This window comes from Passer domesticus, chromosome Z (genome assembly GCF_036417665.1).
Source record: "Passer domesticus isolate bPasDom1 chromosome Z, bPasDom1.hap1, whole genome shotgun sequence".
NCBI classification, from domain to species: Eukaryota; Metazoa; Chordata; class Aves; order Passeriformes; family Passeridae; genus Passer; species Passer domesticus.
Window position 1 is genome coordinate 77,632,928 of NC_087512.1, and position 26,437 is coordinate 77,659,364.

The 26,437-nt window shown below is 41.0% G+C and overlaps 1 protein-coding gene across 4 annotated transcripts; it reads left to right on the forward strand.

Annotated features, from left to right (window-relative positions):
- The first annotated feature begins 669 nt into the window (after positions 1 to 669).
- Positions 670 to 26,333, forward strand: FSD1L (fibronectin type III and SPRY domain containing 1 like). 4 transcript variants are annotated; one of them, XM_064402983.1, is made up of 14 exons: positions 671 to 741; positions 5,521 to 5,616; positions 6,545 to 6,676; positions 7,210 to 7,311; positions 9,750 to 9,772; positions 12,642 to 12,763; positions 14,330 to 14,539; positions 14,868 to 14,966; positions 16,278 to 16,404; positions 17,917 to 17,949; positions 21,075 to 21,172; positions 21,587 to 21,838; positions 22,174 to 22,262; positions 23,647 to 26,333. In XM_064402983.1, the coding sequence occupies exons 1-14, from the start codon at positions 727 to 729 to the stop codon at positions 23,764 to 23,766; spliced, it is 1,518 nt and encodes a 505-aa protein (XP_064259053.1). In that variant the 5' UTR covers positions 671 to 726; the 3' UTR covers positions 23,767 to 26,333. The 4 variants fall into 4 exon arrangements, with proteins under 4 accessions (XP_064259056.1, XP_064259057.1, XP_064259053.1 ...); XM_064402986.1 differs by lacking the exon at positions 17,917 to 17,949 and having other exon boundaries at positions 670 to 741; positions 21,078 to 21,172; XM_064402987.1 differs by lacking the exon at positions 17,917 to 17,949 and having other exon boundaries at positions 670 to 741; positions 21,081 to 21,172.
- Positions 26,334 to 26,437: the final 104 nt, after the last annotated feature.

Here is a 26,437-nt window from a genome sequence, read left to right on the forward strand (position 1 = left end):
GGTTATTGATATGGATTGGTGGTATTACTATGGATTGCGGGTATTGATATAGATTTGGGTTATTTATATGGATTGTGAGTATTGCTATGGATTTGGTGTATTGATATAGATTTGGGTTATTTATATGGATTGTGAGTATTGCTATGGATTTGGTGTACTGATATAGATTTGGGTTATTGATATGGATTGGGGTGATTGGTGTGGATTGGGGGTATTTGTATGGATTGGGGGTATTGATATAGATTTGGGTTATTGATATGGATTGGGGTTATTGGTATGGATTGGGGGTATTTGTATGGATTGGGGGTATTGATATAGATTTGGGTTATTGATATGGATTGGGGTTATTGGTATGGATTGGGGGTATTGATATAGATTTGGGTTATTGGTATGGATTTGGGGTATTGCCATGGATTGGGGGTGTTGCTATGGATTTGGAGCATTGATATGGGTTGCTGAGATGCTTTCTCAAGGCGACGAGAGCAGCGCTGCCCCCGCCGCCCATCGCCTCACCGGGGCCGGGACTCGAACCCGCGGCCCCGAGACTCGAACCCGCGGCGCCGCGGGGCGGGCGGCGGCGGGCGCGCAGGCGCGCGCAGGCCCGGTGCGCGCGGGGCGGGGCGCGCGGGCGCTGACCCCGCGGCGGCGGCGGCGGCGCCGGGAGCGCGTCCCCGCCCCGCGCGTCCCCGCCCCGCGCGTCCCCGCCCCGCCGGCCCGGCCGCAGACATGGACGAGGAGCGGGTGAGTCGCCGCGGGGCTGGGGCTGAGGGCCGCCCGGCAGGGCCTTTCCCCCGCGGTTCCCCGGCGTTTCCCCGGCGCTCGGCCTGGTGCGGGAGGGGAGGGATGCTGGCGGAGTTGTGAGGGATCCCCGGTGCGCTTCCCGGCTGGGTGTGTCTCCCTCCTCCTGGAGACGTGCCGGTGTCCCCTGCTCCGCCACAGGGATGGGGTTGATCCTTCCCAGCCCCCGGCTCTTCCCTGTTTCTGGAATGAAGTGCTCCAGCGGCTGAGGAGCTCTTTCATTCTGTGTATTGCTGTCGTAAGTAATTACGGTGCCTGCGTAAGCCCTTCTGTTTGCCGTTGATGTAATCTGGTGTTGGAGGGCACTAAGGCATAAAAGGGTTTTGTTGGGGATTTTTATTTTTATATTTTCCCCCTGTGGTTGCTGCCCTGTAATTCCTTCCTTCCCTTGGTTGCCGTCAGAGCCCTCGGGGAGCTCGCTGGAGGGCAGGGATGCTCGCCCCAAAGCCTCGGGGCTTTCTTTGAACAGATATTCCTCTGCAAAAAGTTGTGGCTGAGCCATTCCCTCGGTGCAGAAGGGCTCCTCGCCCTGTGTCCTGTGGGAGCTGTGCTTTCCTCAGCCTGGGAACGGGTTTGTGTGTGGGGTGGACCGAGAAATTTGGTGCTGATAATGAAATTTACAGATCAGTGTGATTTTCTCCCGCTAGAGCCAAGCGACAGCACTGTAGGAGTTTCTGGGAAGTTGCTGAGGAAATTATCTGTATCCCAGCCACAACAGAACTTGCTGTGAGTTCACAGCTGGCAGCCCAAGGCCAAATCCAGCTCCTCTTCCTCAGCGAGCAGCACCCTAAATCACAAAATACTGCCATTCTGTATAACTTATTTTATGTAAAACTTATTTTACATAAAACTTATTTATGCTAGGCAGCTAGTTTCTCTGAAGGTGTGCTTTGGCATGTGAGGTGCGGAGTGCCATAGGAAGTGTGCTTCTGGTAGAAACTGTGGATTTGGGTCTGTCTTTGCCTGCTCCACCTGAGATCTGTCCCTCTGGGGGAAGAGTAAACGAGGACTGCCCCTGTTGTGGGTGCTCTAGGGATGTTTCTGAGCGGGGTCGTGGATGATATTTGAGTTCCAAAGGTTCTGAATGCGGCAGTGAAGCTGCAGTGGGTCTCGTATTTTACAGTACTTCCTCTGCCAAGGGTTAATTTGGTAATGTCACCTGTACTGTATGAAGCTCTTCAAACTCTGGCAGCCTCACTGTGTTGACAAGTGCAGGAGTTTAAATTAATGGAAGCCAAGTAAGCACGACCTCCTTGAAATTTGATCTGGATATGAAGGTTATAATGCCTCGTGATTTTGTCCTAGACCCAGGACTGCTTCAGGAACTGTTCTGCATGCAGGCAGCTCGTGAGCCTTCAGTATGATCTTGAGCAGCTTTGTAACTTGCTTCTTATGCTGCATTGCCATGATTGTTTCATTTATCAGAATTTAGTTTTTATGAGTTGCTTGTGTGCTTCAAGAGGTGCCATATCATGTTAGTTACACTCAAAGTTGGATGTTCTGTTTTTATCCACTTGGCAAGACTGCAAACTACATGTTGTAGGGCTCCCTTTTATATTTTTTCTATCCTTTTTTACTCTTAATCCTTTGCTCGTCCACACTCTTGCTTTACCAGTGGCATGTTTGAGTTGTTTTCCTTTTTGTTTTGTTTCCCTAGCAAAGTGCATTAGATTCAGAGAGGAAGATTAGGGCACAAAAGGGAAAAGCATCATGAAGCTCACTGGGAGCAGCAAAAATTACCTCTGTAATAAACATTTCATAATGCTTTGAAAATCCATTTGAAACTGACCTCACATGGAGGTCAGAGAGAAAGCTCAAAGAAAATTGGTTGTAATAGAATTCTGTGAAATACTGCATTCAGTATTTCAGTGGGCAGTAGAATTAAATGTCCTTTGGTGCAGAAATACCAAGAAACTTTACTGGGCTTAGTGCTGTTGCAATTCTTTTATAAGCTAATGTAGGCCTCTTTTGCTGCTTACATCAGTAATTTTTCTAGAAGCCTTTTTTCTATTAAATTATACTGGCTTTTCAGAAATTCCCCTTAAAGGAAGAAATGGAAACACTGGAGCATGTTTTTAATTGGCATGTATGGTGTGTCTGGAAGGAAATCTATTTATTGCTTATTAGTGAAGAGAAAATTATGTTGGGAAATAGAGTAAGACAGTGGTTCCTAAAAGCTGCCTTTGCTCTGGTGTTCCAGAAAAATTCTGTTTGCTGTTGGTGCATACTTTTAAAGAGAATTCAAACTCTGTAGCCATAATATTTTCTGAAAAAATCCTTTTGCCAGGATTTTTCTTCTGAGGAGCCTCGGGAAAGAAATGTAAGCAATAACTATCTGCTGCTGTGCAAGGCCACAGGTGCATCTTCCATTGGTCCATGTGGATTGTTTTCAATCAGTGACCAATCACAGCCACCTGTGCCAAGGCTGTGAGCAGTCACAGGATTTTTGTTATTCATTCTATTCTTGTTCTTTCAAGCCTTCTGATGATCTTTTTCTCTCTATTATTTTAGTATAGTTTTTATGTAGTATTTTAATATAATATATATCATAAGGTAATAAGCCAGCCTTCTGAAACATGGAGCCAAGCCTCATGTCTCCACACATGGGGAGTTCCCAACAAAACTCATTAAAATTTCACCAAACCTGGTTGAATTAAGTGACAGAGAAATTGGTAGCTTACTTAAAAAGAGCCATACCAGCCCACCTTTAGTCAGTTTGCTGTAACTTCAGGTGAAGATCTTGTTTTACAGCTGGCTTGCAATTGCTGCCGTGCGTGTGGCTGTGTAAAGGCCTTTTAAATGTTCCCCACGTGTAAATGTTTCCCTTTAACCAGGATGCAGCTATAAAACCAAGCAGCATTGCTCAGCGCTGCACACAGGAACACTTTTCCCCCGTGTGTTGCAGCTGAGTAAGCCCTAAGACCCGTGCTGAAAGAGGATTGTGAGTTTTCCGTGTTCATCCAAATTGACAGTTGTGCTCATAGGATCTAAGGCTTATCTCCAGGCTGTCTGGCCTGTGACAACAATTGCCCCTGGTCAGTGGTGAATGCAGAAGCAGCTGGCTGGACAATGGCTATTCATCTGGCATTCTGGTGTCTACAGAATTGCCTTCAAACGCGCTCGGTTTTCGCCAGGCGAGGAGGAGGTTCGGTAATGAAGTGGTCAAGATTTTCTGTGCCTCTGTTTTCTGTGAGAAGCCAAGGTTTCTGTTCCCCAGAGTGCAGACCTGAGTCATTGCTCTCTGTTCTGTTACCTCTGCGTGTAACACCATCAACACCTGTGGCAAAAGCACTAAAATTTGATTTTTTTGCTTGTGGTTTGACTTCCTGAGTATGGCACTATTAAACAGGCAGGGGCTGGAGAACCCATAAATATCTTTTAGATTTGTTGGCAACTGCCTGGGGAGGTGTCAGAGGAAAGAGGGAGGAGCACATCTTAGGGCTAATAGAGAAGTTCTTTAAATCTGGTGTAGTGTTGAGGTTCACCGTGGGTGTTGTGAAAGCATAAAACATTTTTCTTGCTTTTTAGCAAACAAACGTGGTCTGGGCAGTACATGGTTATTAAGAAATTGGTTCTGGGAGGGACTTCTGCAGCACCCCTTTGGTGGTCTGGTTGTTTCCAAGGTGTATTTTATTATCTACCTATGCCTTGGTTTCCTAAATTTTATCAGGCAACAACATTAGGATGAGCAATTGAAACTCTGGATCAGCTAATTAATAATGTTTTAATTAAGACAATGTTGATCTCTCTTTTTAAAGTTAGATTTGTGTCTAAAACTTACCAGCCAGCCTGAGTTAAGTTATAGAAAATTCTTAGTTAACTCATCATATCACCCTTTATTTTTACTTACATATCCTGATATGCTTTATTAATACAACTTTACTTAAAATTCTTGAGCAATACAACTTGACTTAAAGTTAAGTACCAAGCATTAATGTGTTTTTGTCAAATTCTTAGAATATGTGACTAGCTGCTCAACAAACTTAGACTTGATGGTCTTATTTAATTTAAAATAAGTTTTGATGTCCTTTAATAGTTTTTCTGCCTTGGGGTGTGTTTTGTAAGCTGAATCTGCTGCTTTTTGAACAGCTGGGATGCACACCACTGAAATAACCTTGGTTCTCTTTCTCAGCTGTCAGAAGCTTTCGTCTTTGAGGTCACTTTTAATTTGAAGATAGAAGTTACTCACCCAAAATATTCTCCCATTTGCAGATTAAGTTTACAAATCACTTTTACAGATTTATTCTGCATGTAGAATAAACTGTCAGCGTGGTTATTTCACAGTATCTTCTTTTGACATGAGGAGATCTCAGCTTTTTTCTGGGTTTCCTTTTACCAGCTTTTAAAATTTTCTTTATTGGTTCTTTTTTTTTTGGCTGCACAAGGACCAGCTTTCTCATCTGGAGAAGCTGTGGTGCCAGTGGGTATTTTGGTGCAGGTGACTTAGGTAGAAAAACGTGTCAAGCAGTGGGGTATCTCAAAGCAGGTTCTTGATTTCTCTCAGACTAACACCTGGAGATCTTTAATTTAGTGTAATGCTTCCTAGAGGTTTAATAGTCTTTCTCTGTCCTGAGAAAATGCATTTTCTGATCCCATCAGAACTGAATTTGCTGCAGCTGAAATGTCTGTGATGAATTTTCATGCATGTTGAAGTGGTGCTAATTTGAAAAAAAATTGCAAGACAATTTTTTACAACTTCTCTTACTTGTTTTTTAATTCTAGGAGACTCTGCAAAGGATTGTCAGTACTCTAGTGAACAAAAATGATGAAATTCACAACTTCATTGACATGTTGAACCACACAATATCAAATGTTCAGGTATTTATTTTAAGGCTCATAGCTTGTATCTGAGGGAGGGGGGCACCTTTGCACTTTTCTTAGTCTCAAACTCTGTAGTGTCTAAAGGATGGGCTGTGAGAATCCAGTTCAAAATACATCTTCATGTTGGAAACTAGACAAACTTAAGAATTAAAATGTTTTTCTGTCTCTATATGACAGGTGTGGTAGTCTTGCATTTTTTGTGAAGAGGTTTTGTAGAACTCCGTTTTTGTGGGAAAGATAATCTTTAATCTGATGCATGATCTGAGTCTCCCATTTGTGGGAAATAGTCTGTATTTTCAGATTTCTGCTCTGTTTGGCAGACTGAAAAATGGTACTTGGGAGAAAATTCTTTAGTCTTTTTGTTTTCACCAGTTTCCAATTGTTGGGCTCAAGTTTGTAGTTAGACATGATTGTTAAAGCATCTGCAAGAGGATGAGGTTTAGGTTCATTCAGCCTGTCAATCAGCCAAAAGTTGTTTCGTCCTAAAGCTGAGTCAGGTTGGCTGCAGAAATGGAAATTATCCAGCAAATCTTTACACTGCCTTCTTGAGTGCAGTTTTTAGCATCAAGTGAAATATTTTTATTTGGAACTGAGCAACTTCCTCCTTCCAAACATCTAGCAATCCATATACAGTTTGTGTGAGGAATATCAAGGCTTTTGGCATGGAACAAAGTTGCCAAGTGTACTGGTTTTGTGCAAGTTTGAGTATCATGGAATTTTCACAGACTGCAGCATTCTGATATATCCTGATACAGAGTCTGCTTAGGAGACAGATCATTCATAATATTTTTCCCCTTTTTTGATAAGCTGAAAAGCAGTCACAAGTTATCCAGTGGTCATGGCAAAACATGTGTAGGGAATTGTGTGACCTTCAGTTTCTTGGCAGCGTTTCCAGTTTAAACAGCATTTTCAATTCTCTTCTCAGGCAAACTCCTCTAATGCCATCAGCGAGCTGGATGAGGAGTTTGATGGTCTGTATTCTGTCCTGCATGAGATGAAGGGGAGCATGGCCAACACTATTCAGCAAGAAGAAGCTCGTAAAATTCAAGCTCTGAAGGTAAATAAATAACCCCTTCTGAAAAAATTTTGCAGCTGCAAAGAAGCATTTTAAAACTTCCTCTCTTCCTGTTGTGCTATCCCCATTTGTTACACAGCAATATTGATTTTCAGGATTGTCTTGTGACAGTTCCAGAGCTGGTAAAGTCACTGTCTTTTTCAGGGCTATTGCTACACAGTCATTCAGTGATGAAGTGCAGTCCTGTAAATAGAAATTGTAGTGCACATGAGTATAAGTGTTTACTTCTCTGCTTTCTGAAACCCTGAAGCTGGGGGAAACAGGACATTGAAATTAAATCTGGCTTTTAAGTCAGACTTCAGCTTCGCCCCCCCCTTGGAGCTGTGGGATGTGCCAAGTATCACTGTGCACTTGTCAAGCACAGTGAAGTGAGGGCACTGTCAGAGGCCTTGGTTATATAAGGGAATAACTTGTCACAAATGCATAACAAATCCGTGTAGTTCCTGGGACTGGTGCCTCACAAGTTGCTGTTTTGGTGGGAATACAGCAGATTATTCTTTCTGTGTTTGCTCCAGGATCAGCTGAGCCAGTGCAGCCGTGCCCTTGAGAGCTCAGAAGAGCTGCTGGAACTTGCTGTGCAGTCACTGGACATAAAGAACCCTGTGGAGCTCTTAGAGGTAGAAAACATTGCCTGGATGTGTGAGAGACAGGTGTTGACATCTGTCTTGATTTGAAATATCCTTTGCATTGCTCTCCTGGACACTGCAAACTTACCAGGTGTACTTAGAGTGAGGGTAGACAGGCATATAAAATATGAAATACAGTTAGTGCGCTGCTGAAAAGCCAAGTTAAACATTGTAGTCCTGAATTTTTATGCAGTTTCTGATAAAATAAGTTGGTTTTTTCCTACTTTAGGGTGACGGGGAGGGAATACAGTGCCTTCTCCTGGACAACTGTTATTGTTAAGCAAACTTGCACGGATGACCCCAGAAAGGGAGGGTGAAATAACATGTATCTAACTAGAAGAGTATTCTTGCAAATTAAGGAAACAGTTCCACATGTCCACTGAATCAGTACAGTCATGCTTGCTACAGTAATCCTGGTGGTAGCAGTGGGATCAGCCACGCCAAATCCAAGGCCCAATTAATTTTTTTCTCTTTACATTTTAATGGGAACACGGACACAAATCAGTTTACAAGGGGGAAAGCTGTCTTCCTGTGTCAGTTTTACCTTTTGGCTGCATGTTTGTGTGCTGTCATGCTTTCTGGGTGTCAGCTTTGATTTATTTGCCTCGAATAACTGCAATTCCTAAACAGTATTTTTCTTCAGCTGGAGTTGTCCTTTCTGCCTTGTAGCAAAAAATTGAGTTGGCTTTTGAACTCTGTGCAAAATGCAGCTTTGACATTCTTGGAAGTTGTTCTATTTCAGATCTCTCTAATGCTTTTTTTTTCCCAATCAAACACACCAAGGAAAGCTAGCTGAGCATTTGCTGGGGGAAAGCCTCTTCAGATTTGGAGTCTGAAGATTAAGATACTGAAATCCAGTATGCAGGATTTGATACTGGTATTACATTTGTGCATTTGGGGAAGACATTTTAAGGTAATATTGCCTTGGTTATTAGGCAGCTAATTGTATTGCTCTGCTGGTAGGAATAGCAAGTGTTTCTGAAGGGGCAGCTCCAGCCCTGACTCTTGTATATTCACAAATTTTCTTTGGATACTCCAGTAAATCAGTTCAGGAGCAACTAGCATAAGATTATTTTAATTTTTTTTTCTTATGTTATATTTTTATGGCTTTATTCTCAGAATTAATTTTCCTGGAAGTCAAAAGAACATGAGTGGCAGATTGCAGGAGGGTTCAGTGTTTAGGTAGGGTGTGACCAGACACTGCTGGGCAGCTCCTCAGGGATGGGCTGTAGCTCTGTCCATAGCCTGGAAACAAACTAAAGTCAGTGAAGTTAAGCTGGGACTGTCTTGCAGAAGATGTTGAGTCCTGGCTGCCCCATATTTTACAAGACATGGAGCTGAAACCCAAGGATTTTGTTGGGAAGTTTTATATCATGTAGGAAAATCAGTCAGTAATTCCTACAGTAACTTTGTTTTGAGGTAAAGCAAAGCTACCTCCTAAGCTAAATTATTTCTGAACACTTGGTTTGGTTTATTTTCTGCTTCCCACTTTAGGAACATAGAATCAGTTTTGTAGCAGGGACAGCCTGATTTCCCTTGTTTTTTTCAGTGTGATTTGTATTTAGTGAAAAATTGGGAAGTTCTCCACTTTGGACTTCAAATTGGGAAGCTGCCTGATGATTCTTGTCCCTTTGAAAGGGAAAATAATTCAGCTGAATGAGCAGCTGGATCAAGGAGCAGTGTTGAAGTAAGGCTTCAACAGACACAACCAAGCCCTCACTACTTCAGCAATAATCTTTTGTCTTAGGTTTGTAGCTCCTTTTGGTGAAGGAGAGAGATTTTTGTCTTTCCGCATGGCCAGCTGATGTTTATCTTTTAAATGTCATCTGCTTCAGTGTTATTTATTTGAGAGGAACTATTTGCTGTCATTTTTGAATGCTGACATGCGGAGAGAGTTTGATTATACTTTTCCAACTACACTTCCTACCTTTCAGAGGAAAAGTTAGAATTAAGTCCTATTTTTGTCTTATTTATCAGGGCATTGTGGGTGTGTAGTTCAGCAAGTCAGGCATGGTTAGTGCCACAAATAAGCAGTTGTGTAGTTTCACAGAAAATACCATGCCAGTTAAATGTTATTGGCTTGGTCCTGTAGCTCTTTTAAAAAACCATGGAGAGTAAGTCTGACTGATTAAGAAAAATCTAAAAATACAAAGTCATACTCACAAAGTTGAGTAATTTGGAGTTGGTTTGGTGTGGTTCTGGAAATCAGCTTTTTCACCTCCCAGGTGTTACAGTGTTGCTGTGCTAACCCGTGCTATTAACATGCTTCACAGGACAGTTTCTTTTGAGGAAGATGTTAAACTCATTTTGAACTTCAAATCTGAGCAATGCAGCAGAGATTGTTCTTGGCCTTCTTGCATGTTACTGCCATTGATACTTGCATGGAAATACTAACTACTTTTTCTCTCTTCTCCCTGACATGCATCAAGGCTGCCAGACAGATCAAAGATAGGTACAGTACAAAATCTATCACTTTTGTGTCTTTGCATTAATCTTATCCTTGAAAATGCATTTACTGTAAAAGGGCCATAGTCAGCTTTAACCAAATTCATTCTTTTCTAAGTGTTAGTTATCACAGTTTCTGAGAGGGAACTAAAAACTTCTGTGCTGCTCATGTCGTATGGTTTTTCCTGACTTTCCATAACTTAAAAAATATGTTTTTGATGCAGGGAAGTGGAGCTCTGCATCAGCTGCTGCTGCAATTATCATGTCTTTGAATATATATGTATATCATTAATTATTATTGTTAATAAGCTTATTATTAATACCTCATGGCTGAAATTTAATGATGTTTCAAGCTGATTCTGCCCCTTTTAGTTGTGAGAGAATCTTGTTGGGTTTTTTGTTTCTTTAAAGATTTTTGCTAGCTAATTTTTCTTCAAAATGTAAAAAGTCTTGTAGCTGTGGAAATACTTCTGGTGACACTAGTACAATGAAATTATTTCTGGTAGCTTTTCTTTGAACAATTGTTTAAAAAGCAAAGCTTTGCTGTTTCAAAATCAATATTAAGGCCATTTTCCTCACTTGGAAGAATGTTAACTCTGTTCCAAAACTATGACCTTCTAGTTCAGAAAACTTTCTATGATGTACGTAATATTTTGAGATGGATGTAGCTTATTTTTGGACCAAATAGGTTGGCTTTCAGTGTGCAGGTTTTTTAGTGAAGGCTCTGATTTACTGAATTCTCTGACCTCCTGTGTAAAATGAGTAATTGTTAGAGTTTAATTTAATCTTTGCTTTTCCAGAGGTAAAGATTTAGTATCCTTAACAGGTCAGAGGGAGAGTGGATAGTGCCAGTGAAGGGACTCTTCAGCACCTTTTGTCAGTAATGAGCATCCTCTTTTGGCTTCTTGAAATTATCACCCAATCCTTTGTTGTTCTCTGTCCAAGACTGTGTCTATGCAGAAGTTAAAAAGTTGTCTGAAGCCCACTGTTCCCTGGTGTTTTCTTGCTGCTAATAAAAGGATTATTCTTCCTTAAGGAGAGATTTTCTCTTCCCATCTGGCTGAGCACTGATGTGCTAGGCAGCCCATGCTGAATTTCAGAGTGTCAGCTTTGTCTTGGGAAATCAATTGAATTGTCTTTCATGATGTCCAGCTCAGTCTCATAATTGTCTCATACCCCAGAACTGCAAAGCTCATCACTCCTGACTTGCATATATCTTTAGTATTAAACTTCACATTTCCACTTCCTTCCACACTACGAGATTTTTTTGGTTTTCAGTGTTCTTTGATGTATCTGTGGTTAGCATACAATCTCTCTTACATTCTGGTGGAGTGCAGGAAGGAATATGTATCAGGTGTTCTAAAGGAGCCACACATGAGTGGCTGTAAAATGGATTCAGGTCTTGGCAGTTGACTTTTGTGGTGTGTATATTATTTTGTAGTTGAGAATCTTTTTTTTAAAGGAGGAGTTGGGATCTCTATGCTGTCTGGATCAATGTTACTCCAATTCTGCTTCATGGCCTGGTATCTTCAGAGTTAGAGAATGATATGAGTTTTTTGATGGTGTAGTTGGAGTAAAAAAATGTCTTGGGAGTGTTTGTAACAGTACTCAGCTAAGATTTCAGGAGTGGAAATGGGAGCAGTGCTTCACAGAATCCCAGGAAGGGACCACAGTGGGCCATCTGTCCTAATGTCCGTGCTCCAGCAGGGTGATCCCAGAGCACGTGGCTGAGGGTTGTGTCCAGGATCTGGAATATCTCCAGTGTGAGAAACTCCACAGCCTCTCCTGCACTCTGTTCAGGGCTGGGTCACTGCACAGGGAAGGAGTTCTGCCTCGTGTCCAGGTGGAACTTCCTGGGATCAGTCCCTGCCCATTCCTCTTGTCCCACTGTCCCTACAGAGCAGGTCCTGGGCCCTGCTCTGCCCCTCCCTGCAGACAGGGACACACAGGGATGAGGTCCCTCATCCTCTCCAGGCTGAGCAGCCCCAGCTCCCCCAGCCTTTCCTGGTGACGGGAGATGCTCCAGGCCCTTCCCCACCCCACAGCCTTTGCTGGCTCTGCTCCGGGAGCTCGGTGTCCCTGCTGCCCTGAGGAGCCCAGAGCTGGACAGGGCACTCCAGAGGTGCCTCCAGGGCTGGGCAGAGGGGCAGGATCCCTCCCTGGCCTGCTGGCAATGCCCTTCCCAGGGCACTTCCCTTGGTCTCCTTGTCCCCCAGCACCTCCAGGTCCTTCTCTGCAGAGCTGTTTGCCAGCAGATCACGCTGAACTGTGCTGGTGCTTGGGGTTACTCTTGCTCAGGTGCAGGACTCTGCATTTCCTTCGTTGAATTAAAGTTCTTCAGTGTTTAGTCTGTCTTCTAAAACTGGTCTGGTGCTTGCATGTCCTAATTCACAGCTTGAAAAATTTCTTATTCCCCTGATAAGATTATTAATAGATAGATATAATATCAGCATAGTCAGCTTGTTAATTTCTGTCTAGAAATGCATAAACATGATCCTGAGTCTGCACTACTTCAAACTTTTCATACTTGCTGAATTTATGTCAAGTGATGTGAATTTTGTTCTGTTTCTTATCCAGGTTTTTTGTCACTAGTAAAAAGTTTTAAACTCATCTTTAGTCATCTCATGAGTACTTACTTGCTTAGTGATATAGAACAGCTGGTAGATCACACCATTATTCTGAGACAGTCACATTAGCAAAACTTTCTATTTTGAGTGTGCTAAATGGTAAACAATTATGTGTTAGAAAAATGTTCTAATCTTTGATCGGTAGTTTGACGTCAGTGATACAGATGGTCTGATTGCTGTTTTGGAAAATGGGATATAGGACTTGACAATGTGAAATACATTTTGCTAATGCTGCTTTCTTGGCTTCAGTGCCACAGTGGCTTCGGCATTCCGCCTCTCTCTGAAACCAAAAGTCAGTGACAGTATGACTCATATGATGGTGGACTTTGCCCTGGAAAAGCGGATGCTCCAAGCTGTGAAGTTTTTGCCAGGTAAAAACCATATTCAGTGTGTTTATTTTGTTGCTATGTGAACAGCTTGCTATATTTAAACCAACCAAACAAAAGAAAATTGCACCTCTTGCGCCCTAATAAGCAAATTTTTCAGAGTACCTAAATTCATTTTTACTCATGGTATGTTAAATTGAATACCTTGAGGATGAGAGTTTTCTAGTTTTATTGTGTTCATTTCTGCACAAGACACTGTTTTGGACAGCAGTATTGATCTCAGAAGTGAGAGTGAGTCTTCTGGACCAAGTTTTTTCATGAGTTGTCAGTTCCTCTGTACTCTGTGAAGTTACCTGAGGTTTCTTAGGGCTGTCCATGCCAGCTTGATCGTGAGTGCCCCCCAAAGTCCTGCTCATGTGCAGCAGTGTTGTGTGAAACTGTAAACTTAGACATGGCTTACAAGAGTGGTGACATAGTCTGAAATACAAGGGAGGGACAGTCCACTAGTACAGTGATACCACCATATTACAAATTGTGTATTAATCTATCTATTCCTGTTTGATAGTAAACTTAGGTGCATTAGACCAGTGTGTATCTTTCATGCCTTTTTAATCCTATTGCTTTCCAATTTAAAACACTTTGCCCTTGGCTGTTACTGAGAATATATTGACAAGAGCACTGCTGGCAGGGATGTAAAGTTGTTTCGTCTCTAGGTCACGAATCCAAATCTGTTAAGGACTTGGCAGCATCAGTTTTCATTTCTGCCCCATGTGTTGCAGATACAGTATGTGGTAGCAGGTGCAGTAAATGACCACTGTTATTCCTAGTGGTCATCTGGCAGTGTCCAGGCAGAAATTCACCTTCTAGTCTTGGACTCTGGGTGTCAGTCACTGCCCTGGATTTCACAGTGCACGTGTTTAACAGCAATGGGAGTGCAAAGATCTAACAGCAAGTTAGAACAAAGTTTTGTCTAGATAAAGGTATTATTTAGTATGATCCTTCCTATACTTATTTCCTTGTTAAATAGATAGGAATTTGAAATGGGCCTCTGATTTGTTAACAGGAAAACTGACTGTTTGGGTATCAGTCTTGCTTTTTCAACTGTAGTGCTGTGCTTCAGACATCAAAAGCTCAGACTGAAAACAATAAAACTTCTTTTTCATTTCCTTCATCAAAAGTCTTCCTTGCATGTCCTTTAGGCTCTACAAATTGTAAATGTCTTTTTCCAAAACTTCTTTTCCACAGACTTAGGCATTGTTTGATTTTGTGGAAGTAGAGTTCTCTTGCCTGTAAACAAAACCTAAGTCTTTATTGGACCTTAGGAACTGTTTCCCCCCTCCTTCCAAGGCAAAGGGATGAAAAGAAAGGAAAACTGGGTAACTGAAGAGAAGCTAGTGGAAAATATTAGTGTCTGTAGTGATGGAAGTAAGTACAAGTGATGCTGTGTGAGGGGTGCAGCTGAACTTGCCTTCCATAGACATAGGAACAGAAGTGTGCTTCCTGGTGTTCTTCCTGTGTGGTGTTTAATCCAAATGTAGGTTCATATTTTTATGTCCACTCTACTCTAGCCTTCTCTTTTTCAAACTGACCTGTGTGCTTGTCTTTCTGCAGTCCCTAAAGCTCCAGAGATAGATGTAGCAGCATGTCTGGTTGCTGACAACTGCATAACAATATCGTGGAAAATGCCTGAGGAAGACAGCAGAATTGATCATTTTGTGCTGGAGTACAGGAAAACCAACTTTGATGGGCTCCCTCGACTAAAAGGGGAACAGCGCTGGGAGCTGGTGGACTACATTAAAGCTACTCAATACACATTATCAGGTATAGGTTTTTTACACTTCAAACCCAAGAATATTGATATAACTCTTTAAGCTTGGAAGTTTTGCAAAATGCCCATTTTTCTGCATGTAATGAAGCTGCCATTATATCACATCAGTTGTGGGTGCTTTGTACAATAACAGTTCTGTCTTTTATTTTGACTTTGAGGTTTTATCAAAAATTGTGTGTTATATGAAGTTCACACTGGTCTTCAAGCATGTTTTTTGCAGATTGAGGTAAATGAAAGACAGATACATGGGGACAGATCTTAGTCTTGTAGGAGTCATCAGTAATAAACACAACTTCAAATTTGTAAACATTTGCTTTGTAGGTCTGAAATTTGATACAAAGTACATGAACCTTAGAGTACAAGCTTGCAACAAAGCTGTGGCAGGTGAATACTCTGACCCCGTGACTCTGGAAACCAAAGGTAAAGTTTGAAAAAGTCTTGAACCTTATCTGTGGTGAAAATCCTGCACTTAAACTTCTCTGCCTTCCTACATGAACCTGTTGTGTTCAGTCTGCTTCTGCATGAGCCCTGCTGAAACACTTCCTAAGTGGAAAAGGAAACAACTGTAAAGGATTAAGAAGCTTATTGGCACAGAGCTGCCCTTTTGGCATTCAGACCCTGAAAAAAATGGGGCAGTTAATGTCACTTTCTCCCAAAGCTTGGCATTGGTTGCTTTGAACTGTGGAGTGACAGTCCCATGTGCTGCTGTATGATGCCAACATACAGCAAGAAGAAGGATGAATGTTGTGGGTGACTCTTTGGGCATCTAAACAGTTGGTGTGATTATCCTGTTATTGGTGGCAGACAGCATTCTGTAACTAGAAGTTGCTGGAAAGGGTTTTCTTGACTTCGTAGCTGCAGTTTCTGTTTACTGTTAATATTTAAAAAGCTGGCAGCTTCAAACTGCCTGAGGCGTGTGGTCATGGTGTTAGAAGTTAGTTGATCAGAGAATTGTTAGAGTGGCTTCTTAACATTTTGTAAATAAACTGAAAGAGAAATTTCTTGGAAGGGATGTATTGTGACAGAACACAAAGTTGTTAAGGTGAGAGAGTGATCCTGAGGTTTGATTTACGTCCAGGTCTGGTGTAAAAGGTCAAAAGACTGGTATCAACTGTATAATTTATATAAGTAAAAATTCTGTTCCTTTTGAATGCTATTTATAAGAATAAAGCTGTATAGAATTGGAATGAGCTGGTGGGCATTCTGGTAACTTTTCTATAATTATTTTAATACTCTTGAATAATCTTGTTTGATACTCAACAGTCATTGTCAGAGACATAGTATCTGTTTAATAGCCACATAATTCCCTAGTCCAGTACCAGAAAAGTAATTCTGGTTTTGATTGTCTGGGCAGTTACCATGCTTCCCATATTATTTTAGTTATTCCTGGGTGAACACTTAGTTCACTTTCTTTAATAATCAACCCAGAGAAAATAAATTTTGTTTACACTTGTGCATTTCTGAGCTCTGAACTCTTAAAAATCTCAAGTATATGTTCTTTCAGGGTCAGATTGTAATATCTGATGATATCAGGACATTTATAGAACAGTCTGTAAATATATTTAGGAAATTCAGTCTGTTGTATTAGTTTTTTTTATTCCAAGTGTCAGACTGAAGGCTGGTGTTTCCATTAGGCTCAATAAAGTTCTGTGATAACTTTACTACTGCTTCTATAATTTTCTCTGAATAACCACTATACCATTTCACTGTTTTCTGTTTTCTCTTGACCAGCATTTCTGTTCAGTTTGGACAGTACTTCATCTCATCCGAACTTGAAAGTTGAAGACACTTACGTTGAATGGGATCCTACTGGAGGCAAAGGACAAGAAAAAATAAAAGGGAAGGAAAATAAAAACAGGTAAGAACTCTGTTTTGTAAGTGTCTGGCATATCACTTCTGGCAGTTAAAGGAAGAGGGCAGGAATTAAAGCACTTGGAGACAGTGGGACATGAGAGGAATTTCACTCAGAAATGTTTCTCTGGAAGAAATTTAAATTTTTTTTTTATTTCCCTTCCTCTGTCACACTGATGTAGAGGCTAGAATTGTGTTGTAATTGTTAAAGAATATTTAGTTATTTCAAAAATGCATTTGTTAGAGTATCATTCAGTGTACTGAGCTAAGGGATAATTGTGATGGACTCACCTTGGCTACCCACCCACCTCCTCTAGCTTCTCCTTCTCCTGGTACTAAAACCTTGCCACATAAGGCCAGGGCAGTAGATAAGGTAAATGTGAACAGGCAACTGATGTAATTCTGTGTTTACAGAACTAGTGTTGCAGGTCAATTCTAGTCAATAGACAGTATTTCTACTATAAAAAAATAAGGAAAGAGCTAACTGCCTTGCCCTTTTGAGAAAGAAATGGTTAAATAAAACTGGTACTGTGTGTAGATAGTGTCTGAATTTATCTCAAACCCTCATTGGAGGGGAAAAAGTACCAATAGAACAGACAGCAAAAGGTAAGGGATAATGAAACATAACTGTTGTGGATGTGGCAGCTCTAAACATACTGCTTTCATCCAGGAAAAGCACTTAACTTCAGCAGAGCTCTTGGCAGGTTGTTAGATGTCTGCTATTCTGAGTCGTTGGATAAACACTGTTGGAAGAATGTTTAACTCTGCCTACTGTGGCTGAGCCTTGAATATTTCCAGGGATGAAGAATGTGTGGATGAGGAATGTATTAACTTGCTAGCCCTCTGTTCCAGACCTCTTTTATGGGAGGGGAGGAATATCCTGGCACCTGACTGGAATTCCCTGTGGTGCAGTGACTCCCAGGTGCTTCTCAGCCACCAGTGTGACCCCTGTGAGGACAGCCTGGCTTGATCCTCTCTGCTCCCCTTCCTGTTACCTCATTAAAGAGGAGGAGAAGTCACTTGCTTTGAGCTCCTGGTCGCTGTGTTGGGGCTGCAGGCTGGGTTTGGCTGTCCAGCCCTGCCACGAGGGCACAGGGCACCGTTCTTGTCAGCTTCTGCTTCCCAAACTGTCTCTCAGTGGTTTTTCTGCAGAGCTGTTCTTCCCTTGGGTGTCCCCCAGCCTGTCCTGCTGTGTGGATTTTCCTCACCTGGAGGGCTGTGAGCCTGGTGTCCAGCTGGATCTGTGCAGAGCCCTTGGCCCCACTCCCAGTCTGTGCCTCATCTCCTGGGCTTTGGGGATGCTCTGTGGGAATGGGTCCACACAACTGGCTACTCCCTCAGCCACAGTTTATTGGCTTTCCATAGTCACAGTCTGAGATAATTTATGAACAAATGTTTTCTCCACAGTCATATATTGCCAGAGGCATGATAGGATAACTTCTATTGGCATTTTAAAACTGGGGATAATTTACTGTAGTGCTACACCAGTTCTTTAATGACTACTTATTTCTGTCGACAGTGGCCAGAAACCTCTGCTGAAGAGCAATAGAAGGTGATAATATACCTCTTATTCCTAGGATCTAGCACCTAGTTTTCCTGGGAATTTGTGCTACTTTCCTTTGCTTGGTGTCATGAAAAACAAATCTAATAGCCTTTATCAGTAACAGTGCACATGCGAATTTAGAAGTTATTTTGCAGTTTAATTTGGATTCACAGAGATGATTTATTCTCCAGTGACTGGAAGAGAGTTTTTCTGGAAGGATTCATGCTAATGTGTATGAAACCTGATTTGCAATGGCTGGAAGGGCATTGTGTATTTTAATGTTGATCCAAAGATCCCTGTTACTTACAGAACATATTGATGCTTTCTTAACCCTTTAGGAAATTTTTTACAAATATGATAAAGATCTCCTTTCTGAGAACTCTTAAAATATTTTTGGTGATTATTTTTGAACCTCAAAAACCTCTTTGCTTCTGAACTTGTGCTGTAGCTGTTACTAGACTTCAGAGGGTAAGAAGTAAGTGTTTTTACATATTTTAAGAGGATGAAGCATATGTTAAAAGCTTCATGGGCATTCCAGTTGCAGAACCAAGTGTTTGAATGAGCAGTCCATTTTTTTGAGAAGTAAAGTTAGGTAAAATATTCTCCTAATCTTTGTGCAGTTGTGGTTTTTTAGTGTCACATATTTTCATTGTTTTTCTAGTGAAACACCTTTCTGAGAAATTGCTTTTCCTGTTTTTGATATTGTGCTTTCTTTTGCTGCTTTAGAAGTTATGGGATCAAAAGAAGTGCCCAGGATCCGAAGTTCTTACAGGTTTTACTCCCCCGTTATTCATCTATCAGGTGGATCTATCTCTGATTTGAAATCAGAAGTAAAGAAAAGCTTATATAAAAAGCAAAATAAGCTCTTGAAGCCATTCAATTTCAGTTGTTGTACTAGACAAATTATAGCAATTTGTACTAACCTAAGTTTAAAAAATGTCTTGGAGATGCTCCTACTTGTTCAGCTCAGGGAATTTTACACCTTGGTCTCTCTTTGTAGCTGTCAGTAAAGAACTTTCCTAGTTCTTGGCTCTGCTGTGGTGGAAGGATGTGGTCACATGTTCAATTTTGCATCTCAAACTGACCTGTTCTAGCAGGGGATTTAGATGAGCTTTGTTCTTGTAGGAGGCTTTTATTCCCACCTAAAAACATCTGTGAGGTGTCTGTGTTAGAAGAGAAATTTGGAGCTGGCCCTATGGGAAGTGGGGGTAAAAATTGTTGTATAGTTACTTTAAACAAAAAATGTGCAGTTTTTAAGAGTTGGAAATACACAATGGCAACAAAATTCTTAATTTTCTTTCATTTGTTAGACCAGAAGAAAGCCTTTCAATAATTTCTGATCTCCTTCCTTGACCTTTGTTCTCCAGAAGAGAATACATCTTGTGTCGAATATAGTCTGAAATGGATGAGGAAATGGGGATTAATTGCAGTGCTGTAGGCAACAATCCTGAACCATGAGACAAGAATATCTGCCCCTGAATATTGGAAGAAATATGTCAGTTACTGGCTAATAAGGACTGTGCTCTACTGGAAAAAGGGCACAAAACTGACTTCCTGCTATGAAATTTGCTCCCTTCCATTGGAAGGAAGTTATAAGCACTGTGGAGGAAAAGAAGCCTGAGCAACTGGTTTTTTTTGCAGCTTTTATGTCAAATAGTCAGTGTAATTTTCTGAACTGATAAAGGCTGTTAAATTTTGAGAGGACAAAGCACATGCAGTGGCCATTTACAGACTTGAACAAAGTAAATTATACCAAGAAGCTTTTAATGCTTGCTTAACCTTGAGAAAATTCTAGCAAAGTGCCTGCATTTTTCTTATTGTGAGTCTCTAAATGGCCACATTGCCACATTGCTTTCTGCATAGCACTGTGTCTAATAGAAAATTTTCAGCAGCGTTTGTTGGGAATGTGAGTGGATGATGTCTGATGCACATGAAGCAGGTTGGAATCTGCAGAGTGCCTCCCTCCGAAATTATGCTTTAATTCTTGGCTTTGCTATTTTTTTTTTTTCATGCTATCACTTGCTAACTTTTTCCTTTGGTAAGTAAACTGCAGCATCCCCCATATTTACAGAATCCAAAAGCACTTGATGTGGTGCAGCTGTACACTTAACCCCTTCATGTATCTCTTGTGAGCAGTTTGGAAGCTTAGTTGTCTAAATAGTAATGCTCAAATAAACAGCTTTTTCATCACTTATTTTTTTGTAGGCTTCTATAAATGGAATAAAAAAACTTGGTCATGAACTAGATTTTAGCATACATACATCTAGCAGCTTAATGTCACTTAGCTTTTGATTCCCATGTGACTTTATTTTGGTGGTTTATTAGGAAAAAGGGACATGTCCCAAACCTTCCTGGAATGGTTTTTGAGAATAATGAATGAATTGGAAAGAAAACAAGCTGAATTTCACTGTATTAATGGACATAAAAGTAGCAAGTAGGTTCACCAAATAGTAGCTGAAGGAGCAGTTGGAGAGAAAACTCTTTTGTAGGTGGTATTTCTTCCAAGGCTAATGTGTGATAGATTGCAGAGGATGAGAAATTGAAAATTACTTCTCAAGTGTATTTCAGAAACTGACTACTTTTTTGGGGTTTTTGTCAATGAAATTAAACTGTAAAACAGTACAGCTATTTCTGAGAAGTTACAATTCTTTGCTGCTGATTGCCTTTAAAGTAGTAAGCAGATGTGATTCTCTGCCTACTGAGGAATATTTCAAATAGCCCTCACTCAGTTTAATGGTTAAATTATTGGTAATTATTTCTGAGGGCCTAACAGAGGTTAAAAAAAGTTTGAAAACCTCATTAGGTTAAAATTATTCTTTTATACGACTTGATTGCTCATTAGACTATTCTCCATCCTGAAGTGTTTCATTCAAACCACACATCTGCTTTTTCCCCCCACCTCTGTTTCCACTCTCAGCTGCCTCTGAACCTGTTTTTTCACAACATTCTGTATGTTTTCTTCTGTCACCTCTTCCCTCTCAGCTGTTGTGCATGCATGCTGCTAGAGGCATCAACTAATGTGTCATTTCCAGAGTGTTTGTGTGTGTGTCTCTGGCACCTGAGGCGCTCGGGGGCACCTGAGTGTGCACTTCTGTGGTGTTGTCCAAGTTTTGAGTGGTTGATCTCCCCTGCAGAAGCAGCACAGCGTCTCCGAAGAGATCCACAAACAGCCCGAGGGCCTCGGCGAGGGGCAGCCGGGATCGCTTCGCTGGTGAATCCTACACAGTGCTGGGTGAGCTGAGCTTGTTTGCTCCCTTAGGAAAGGGCAGAGCAGGCAGGAATTAGAGGGAAAGTTTGGGATTGTTTAAGGCTGCGTACTCCACATTGTCCTGCCCGGAGCAGTTTGCCCATGTAACAGCAGAATTTTCTGTCTTCAACTCTGCTTTGGGTTAGAAAGCTCTTAGTAACTGACATACACTGCTTTTAAACATAAATTGGTGTTAAATGTATCTTGTTGTGATAAGCATAGATAAATACAGTCTCATAATACTGTTTTATATTTATGTTCTATTATACAATTTTCTTGTTCCTTACGGTTCAGGTTTCTTTGCCTTAAAATAGAGAAGACATCACTGGTGCCTATTAGAAAGGCACTTAATTGTAATTAACCACACTCAACTGTAATTAAATGTATTTCTGTTGATAGGAGACACTGCTGTTGAAAGTGGGCAGCATTACTGGGAAGTGAGAGCCCAGAAGGACTGCAAATCCTACAGCGTGGGAGTAACCTACAGGAACCCGGGGAAGTTTGACCAGCTGGGAAAGACTAATTCCAGCTGGTGCATCCATATCAACAACTGGCTGCAAACCACCTTCTCAGCAAAGCATAACAATAAAGCAAAGACTCTAGATATACCTGTCCCAGACAGAATAGGAGTATACTGTGACTTTGATGGAGGTAAACTACACCTTAAGAGATTTAGTAAAAAGAGTTAATTACTCTTTCTGTTGAGCTGGAGCAGTCCAAGGCTGAGGAAGTGCATTACTTCCAGACTGATCCAGCATGACAACACAGACCATAAAGTGCTTGTCATGTCAAATAACAGAGTTCATCTGTGTGACAGAGCTACTGAAATTCAGGGAAAATGGTGAATTTTCACTCTTGCAGACTGCACTTAGTGTGTCCTGGAAAATAATAAAATTTTTTGTACAAGTTAGACAGCAACTGCATCTTAGCTTAAACTCTGTTTAAGCTGAATTTCAACTTATTCTCTGTCTTCCTCTCTCTCTTAGGTCAGCTCTCATTTTATAATGCAAGCTCAAAGGCATTGTTACACACCTTCCGAACAAAGTTTACCCAACCATTGCTACCAGGCTTCATGGTCAGTATCTATAAAATCTTGCCATTTCTAGCACTGAATGCAGTTTTAATTGTTTTTTAAAGATAGAAACTGCAAACACTTGGTTTGGCTACTAATTTTTAAAAGTGTTTAACTGTTCTCTTTTGGGTTTTGTGTGGTGTTTACAGTGGCACCTCAGCAGGACTCTGCACCTGGATGTCTCAGCTATGTAAATACAAGTAATTAAATTTGTGTATAGGAAATTAATAGCACATTGCAGTGGCTGATGAGCCCACTGCAATAACTGATCCAAACTGATGGAATCCAGGATGCTCTGAGCCATCAGAGCAGGTGCCATGGGACAGAACAGCACCAGAAGTTTTCCAGAAAAAAAGTCTCCACCTTTCACATCTTGAAAAGCTCAGTGGGATTTTCTTGCCAGTCAGTGCCCTGCATAATCTTTTTTTGTCACTCTAAGCTAATTGGTGACAGCTTTCTGCAGTGTTAAAGGCTCAAACCTTGCCAAAAACACACAGGGGAAGGATTAGTTACTATTAGTTTTCCTTTAATGATTTAAGAAATTCGTTCAGCTGATTTGGGAGGGCCTCAGTTGCGTTGTAAGGTGCCATCTAGTGCTTTGTGCTCTGGGAGCTGAGTGTGTAGGCCTGGGATTTTATCAGGTCTGGATTTTTTCACAGCTGTTTATTTGTCTTGCTGATCATTTTCGGCATAGGGGGAAAAGAGCAGCTCCAGAGCTGCTGGGATGCATGTGTTAGCCATTCCCTAGCACAGCAAAGGCTGACTCGTGTAAGTTCAGTTCCCAAGTCATCTGGGGAAACAGCTGCTTGCCAAAATTCAGGCTGTCCCTCTGCACCTCACACAGCCAGCCCCTCACAGAGTGACAGCAGCCTTACTGACTGAGCAGGACAAGTGGAAATGACAAACTGCTTAATTACAGCTCTCAAACTTATTTATAATCATTAAAAGACTGCATTCTTTCATGTGCAGAATAGAAGTGATGGACACCTGTGACCCTGAAGCTTCTCAGTTTTATTTTTTCTGTGTAATATGTTTATGATGACATAATTCCAGATGACATAGCAAAAATAAGCACTGCTTTGAGGCACTAGAGCATAGTGAGAGAGTTGCTTTTCACTGTCACTCTACTTGCTGCTGGCACATTTGCCTTCAAAGAATTTTTGTAGTTAGGAGCAAGTGATTTGAGTACTAGGTATTAGTAATAAACTTAGTTATGAAGCATAATATGTGAAGCATCTTAGACTTTATGGATTTAAAAATCAGCATCTCTGTGATTAGAATATTTTACAGAGGGCTTGCAGCTGTGTTTGTGCTAGTTAATTGTGGGATGGGAGGAGAGAGATGTGTTTGGTTCATAATGCACATTTTATTTCTTTTTCTCCCCCAGATCTGGTGTGGAGGGCTCACAGTGACTACTGGATTGCAGGTGCCAAGTGCTGTGAAAACTCTTCAGAAGACTGAAAATGGATTGGGTGGTTCAACAAGCAGCCTGAATAATGTTGCCTAGTAATGTCTGTTCAACACTTCTCCTGCTGAATGTTTTTGTTTTTCTGTGTAGCTACTACTCACAGAAGCTTGTGAGCATTGGATTTTGCTGGGTTTGCTACCTTCTGCTGTTTAGGGCCTGGGTACTGATAGTGCAAACGTTTGGGGCTAAAGTGTTAGGAACCAGTGCTGGGAGTCCAGAAGAATGTCAGAAAGCTGAACTGTTGCCTATTTAAAAAAAAAACAAAAAAACCAAGAGCTGTAACTATGTACTTTTCTAATACTGTATTCAAGCATTTTGTTACGGACTTGAATATTAATTTTGTTGTAAATGCTATTCTTCTATGAAGAATATAGCAAATACCACTTTTTAGCTCTCCTAATGCAAATTACTTAACTATATATTTAATTATTACTAGGCTTCCCATTAGAAGTTGTGATTTCTGAGATGTATTTTGAAAACAGACTGATTTTTGCTGGCCTAGCCTGACAAAATACCACAGCAGCATGGTTTCAGAAGGATATTACAAGAATGTGTAGGCTTGGTATGAAGAAACAGTAAAAGAGCAGGCTGTGATTATTTCCCCCAGTGATACAAAATCTTTCTATTTTCCATGGGTAGCTCCTTTTTAAAACCATGTGTATTGATATTGGCTCCTGTTTGTCACCATTACATTAATTGCATTTTAATTACCTTAGAAAATTACGTGTAGATGTTCCATTGCCTTGACTCCCATTTGAAAGCCTAGTAAAACAGTAGTAAAATGATTAATAGTAAAGGGAGAGCTAAAAAAAAGAAAAAAAAATCATGTTATATTCTTCGTGGAAAATCCCAGCTTGTCAGTGGGAATTACTAGGTTATTGCAGGCTTTTTTAATCTTCTTTCTTCCCTCTAATCAAGCCGAGGAGCCTATAAATAGTTTTCAGGTACACTCTTGAATCAGGTGTTTCCTAACTGAAGATTGTTTTCTGGTATCACCCTGAAAACTATTACGAATTCATGGTCCATGACATTTGGCTCATTTCCTGCTGGGCCAGTGTATTTCCCTTTTGTGTATCCTTTAGCCCATAAAACCATAAGCACCTAATCGTGTTAAACCTCAGTATTGGCTCCTTTCTGTCCGTCAATTTCTCAAGAGAAGAAGAAATTCCTTGAGACACCTTCTAATAAACTGGCTACGATGTTCAGTGAAAAGTTAAAACTAACAAGGAAATGTAATTACCTGTTCTGGAAAGTGTTGTTTTTTCTTGAGGAGTCATGAAGTTGACAGGTTGGCTGAGCCCTAAAATGTTTATTTTGTATCTGGAACTCGAGCATCTCTTAATTATTTGCATTGTGAACGTGTAATCTCTTTTTGCAGAGGAAAGTACAAACCAGTTCCCAGATTAACTGTACCTTCTTCTGCGTGTTCTGTTGCTTGGGCTTTGGGACAAAGGCACTCAAAAGTGACGTGGTTCTTGGTCAACAGTGTTTGAAGCTGCTTCACACATTATCTGCAGATGTTACTGTTATGCAAATACTCTGTGTATAACCTTTTCTATTTCCATTTTACTGCAATGGACACCTGACTAGGAGTTCTTGGGGATAAATTGCTACAAACTCAGTTTTGCAGCCAGTTCTAGTCCGGGGATATGGTGCCCAGGCACCAGGGCAGACTGGCACCTCCTCATCACCACTCATCACTTGTCTTGATCTTGGGTGTTCAGCTGCAGTTCCTCTTCAAATTTCCCTTTGTGGAAAGAAAGGGGATGTTTACAAACAGCTAATGTGTTGTGAGAACCATGAGTATTATCCAGCCCTCTACAAGAGCATTTAAATAATGAAGTTTTTTTTGTTTGGTTTTTTTTTTCCATCCCTTTTTAGCAAGTTGTAGTGTAACCTGCAAGGTGAATTTGATATGCACGGATGTAAAAATGTAATTTTTCTTATAACAGTTAGAGGAAAGCTTGGGAGTGTTTCATACTGTGACTTGTGACTTGCAAGTTTAACTGATGTCCTAGGTGAACCTTAACATGTGACTTTTTGCCCTTAAAAGGATGGATTTGTTATATAATAGTTTGCACAGATGTCCATTTTTTGCTGCTAACATCTAGTCCAGTTGTCTTTAGTAAATGGGGATATGAAGAATTGCCTTAAGCACTTTAGGTATTTTTTTTTGAAGTGTTTTTTCTGAGCTAGTGTCTCTCCAGCACCCATCATGATAGGAGGATGAGTGGCCCCACGCTGCTCCCAGTGATCCTTTCTGTTGCAGTGGATGCAGGGTTTCTGCCTGCAGCTGGACAGGGATGCCTGGAGCCTGTGGAGTTACCTTTTCCTTTGTGAATCCGCTTTCAGGGATTTGGAGAGGGGTGGCTCTTTGGCAGTGGATGAGATTTTTTGGAGGTCTGTAGTTCAATCCACCAGGCTTGTTTGCTCCGGGGCAAATACTGCATGGTGGCAAGACGGGTGTTTTCTGCTCTATGACCAAAAGGAGATGCTTAGTTTTTTTCTTTTCTTTCTTTCTTTCTTTCTTTTGAAGTTATTTTTAACTTCGAAAGCCTGACTTTTGAGCAACTAAAGGTTTTCCTTGGGGTATTAATACATCAGACGAGGTTAGCTGCCATTCTCCCGTGGAAAACTAAGAACTGTGTTAACTACAGCTAGGCATGTCAGTGTCAGGATAATTAAAAAGAAAAAAAAAAAACCAAACAAA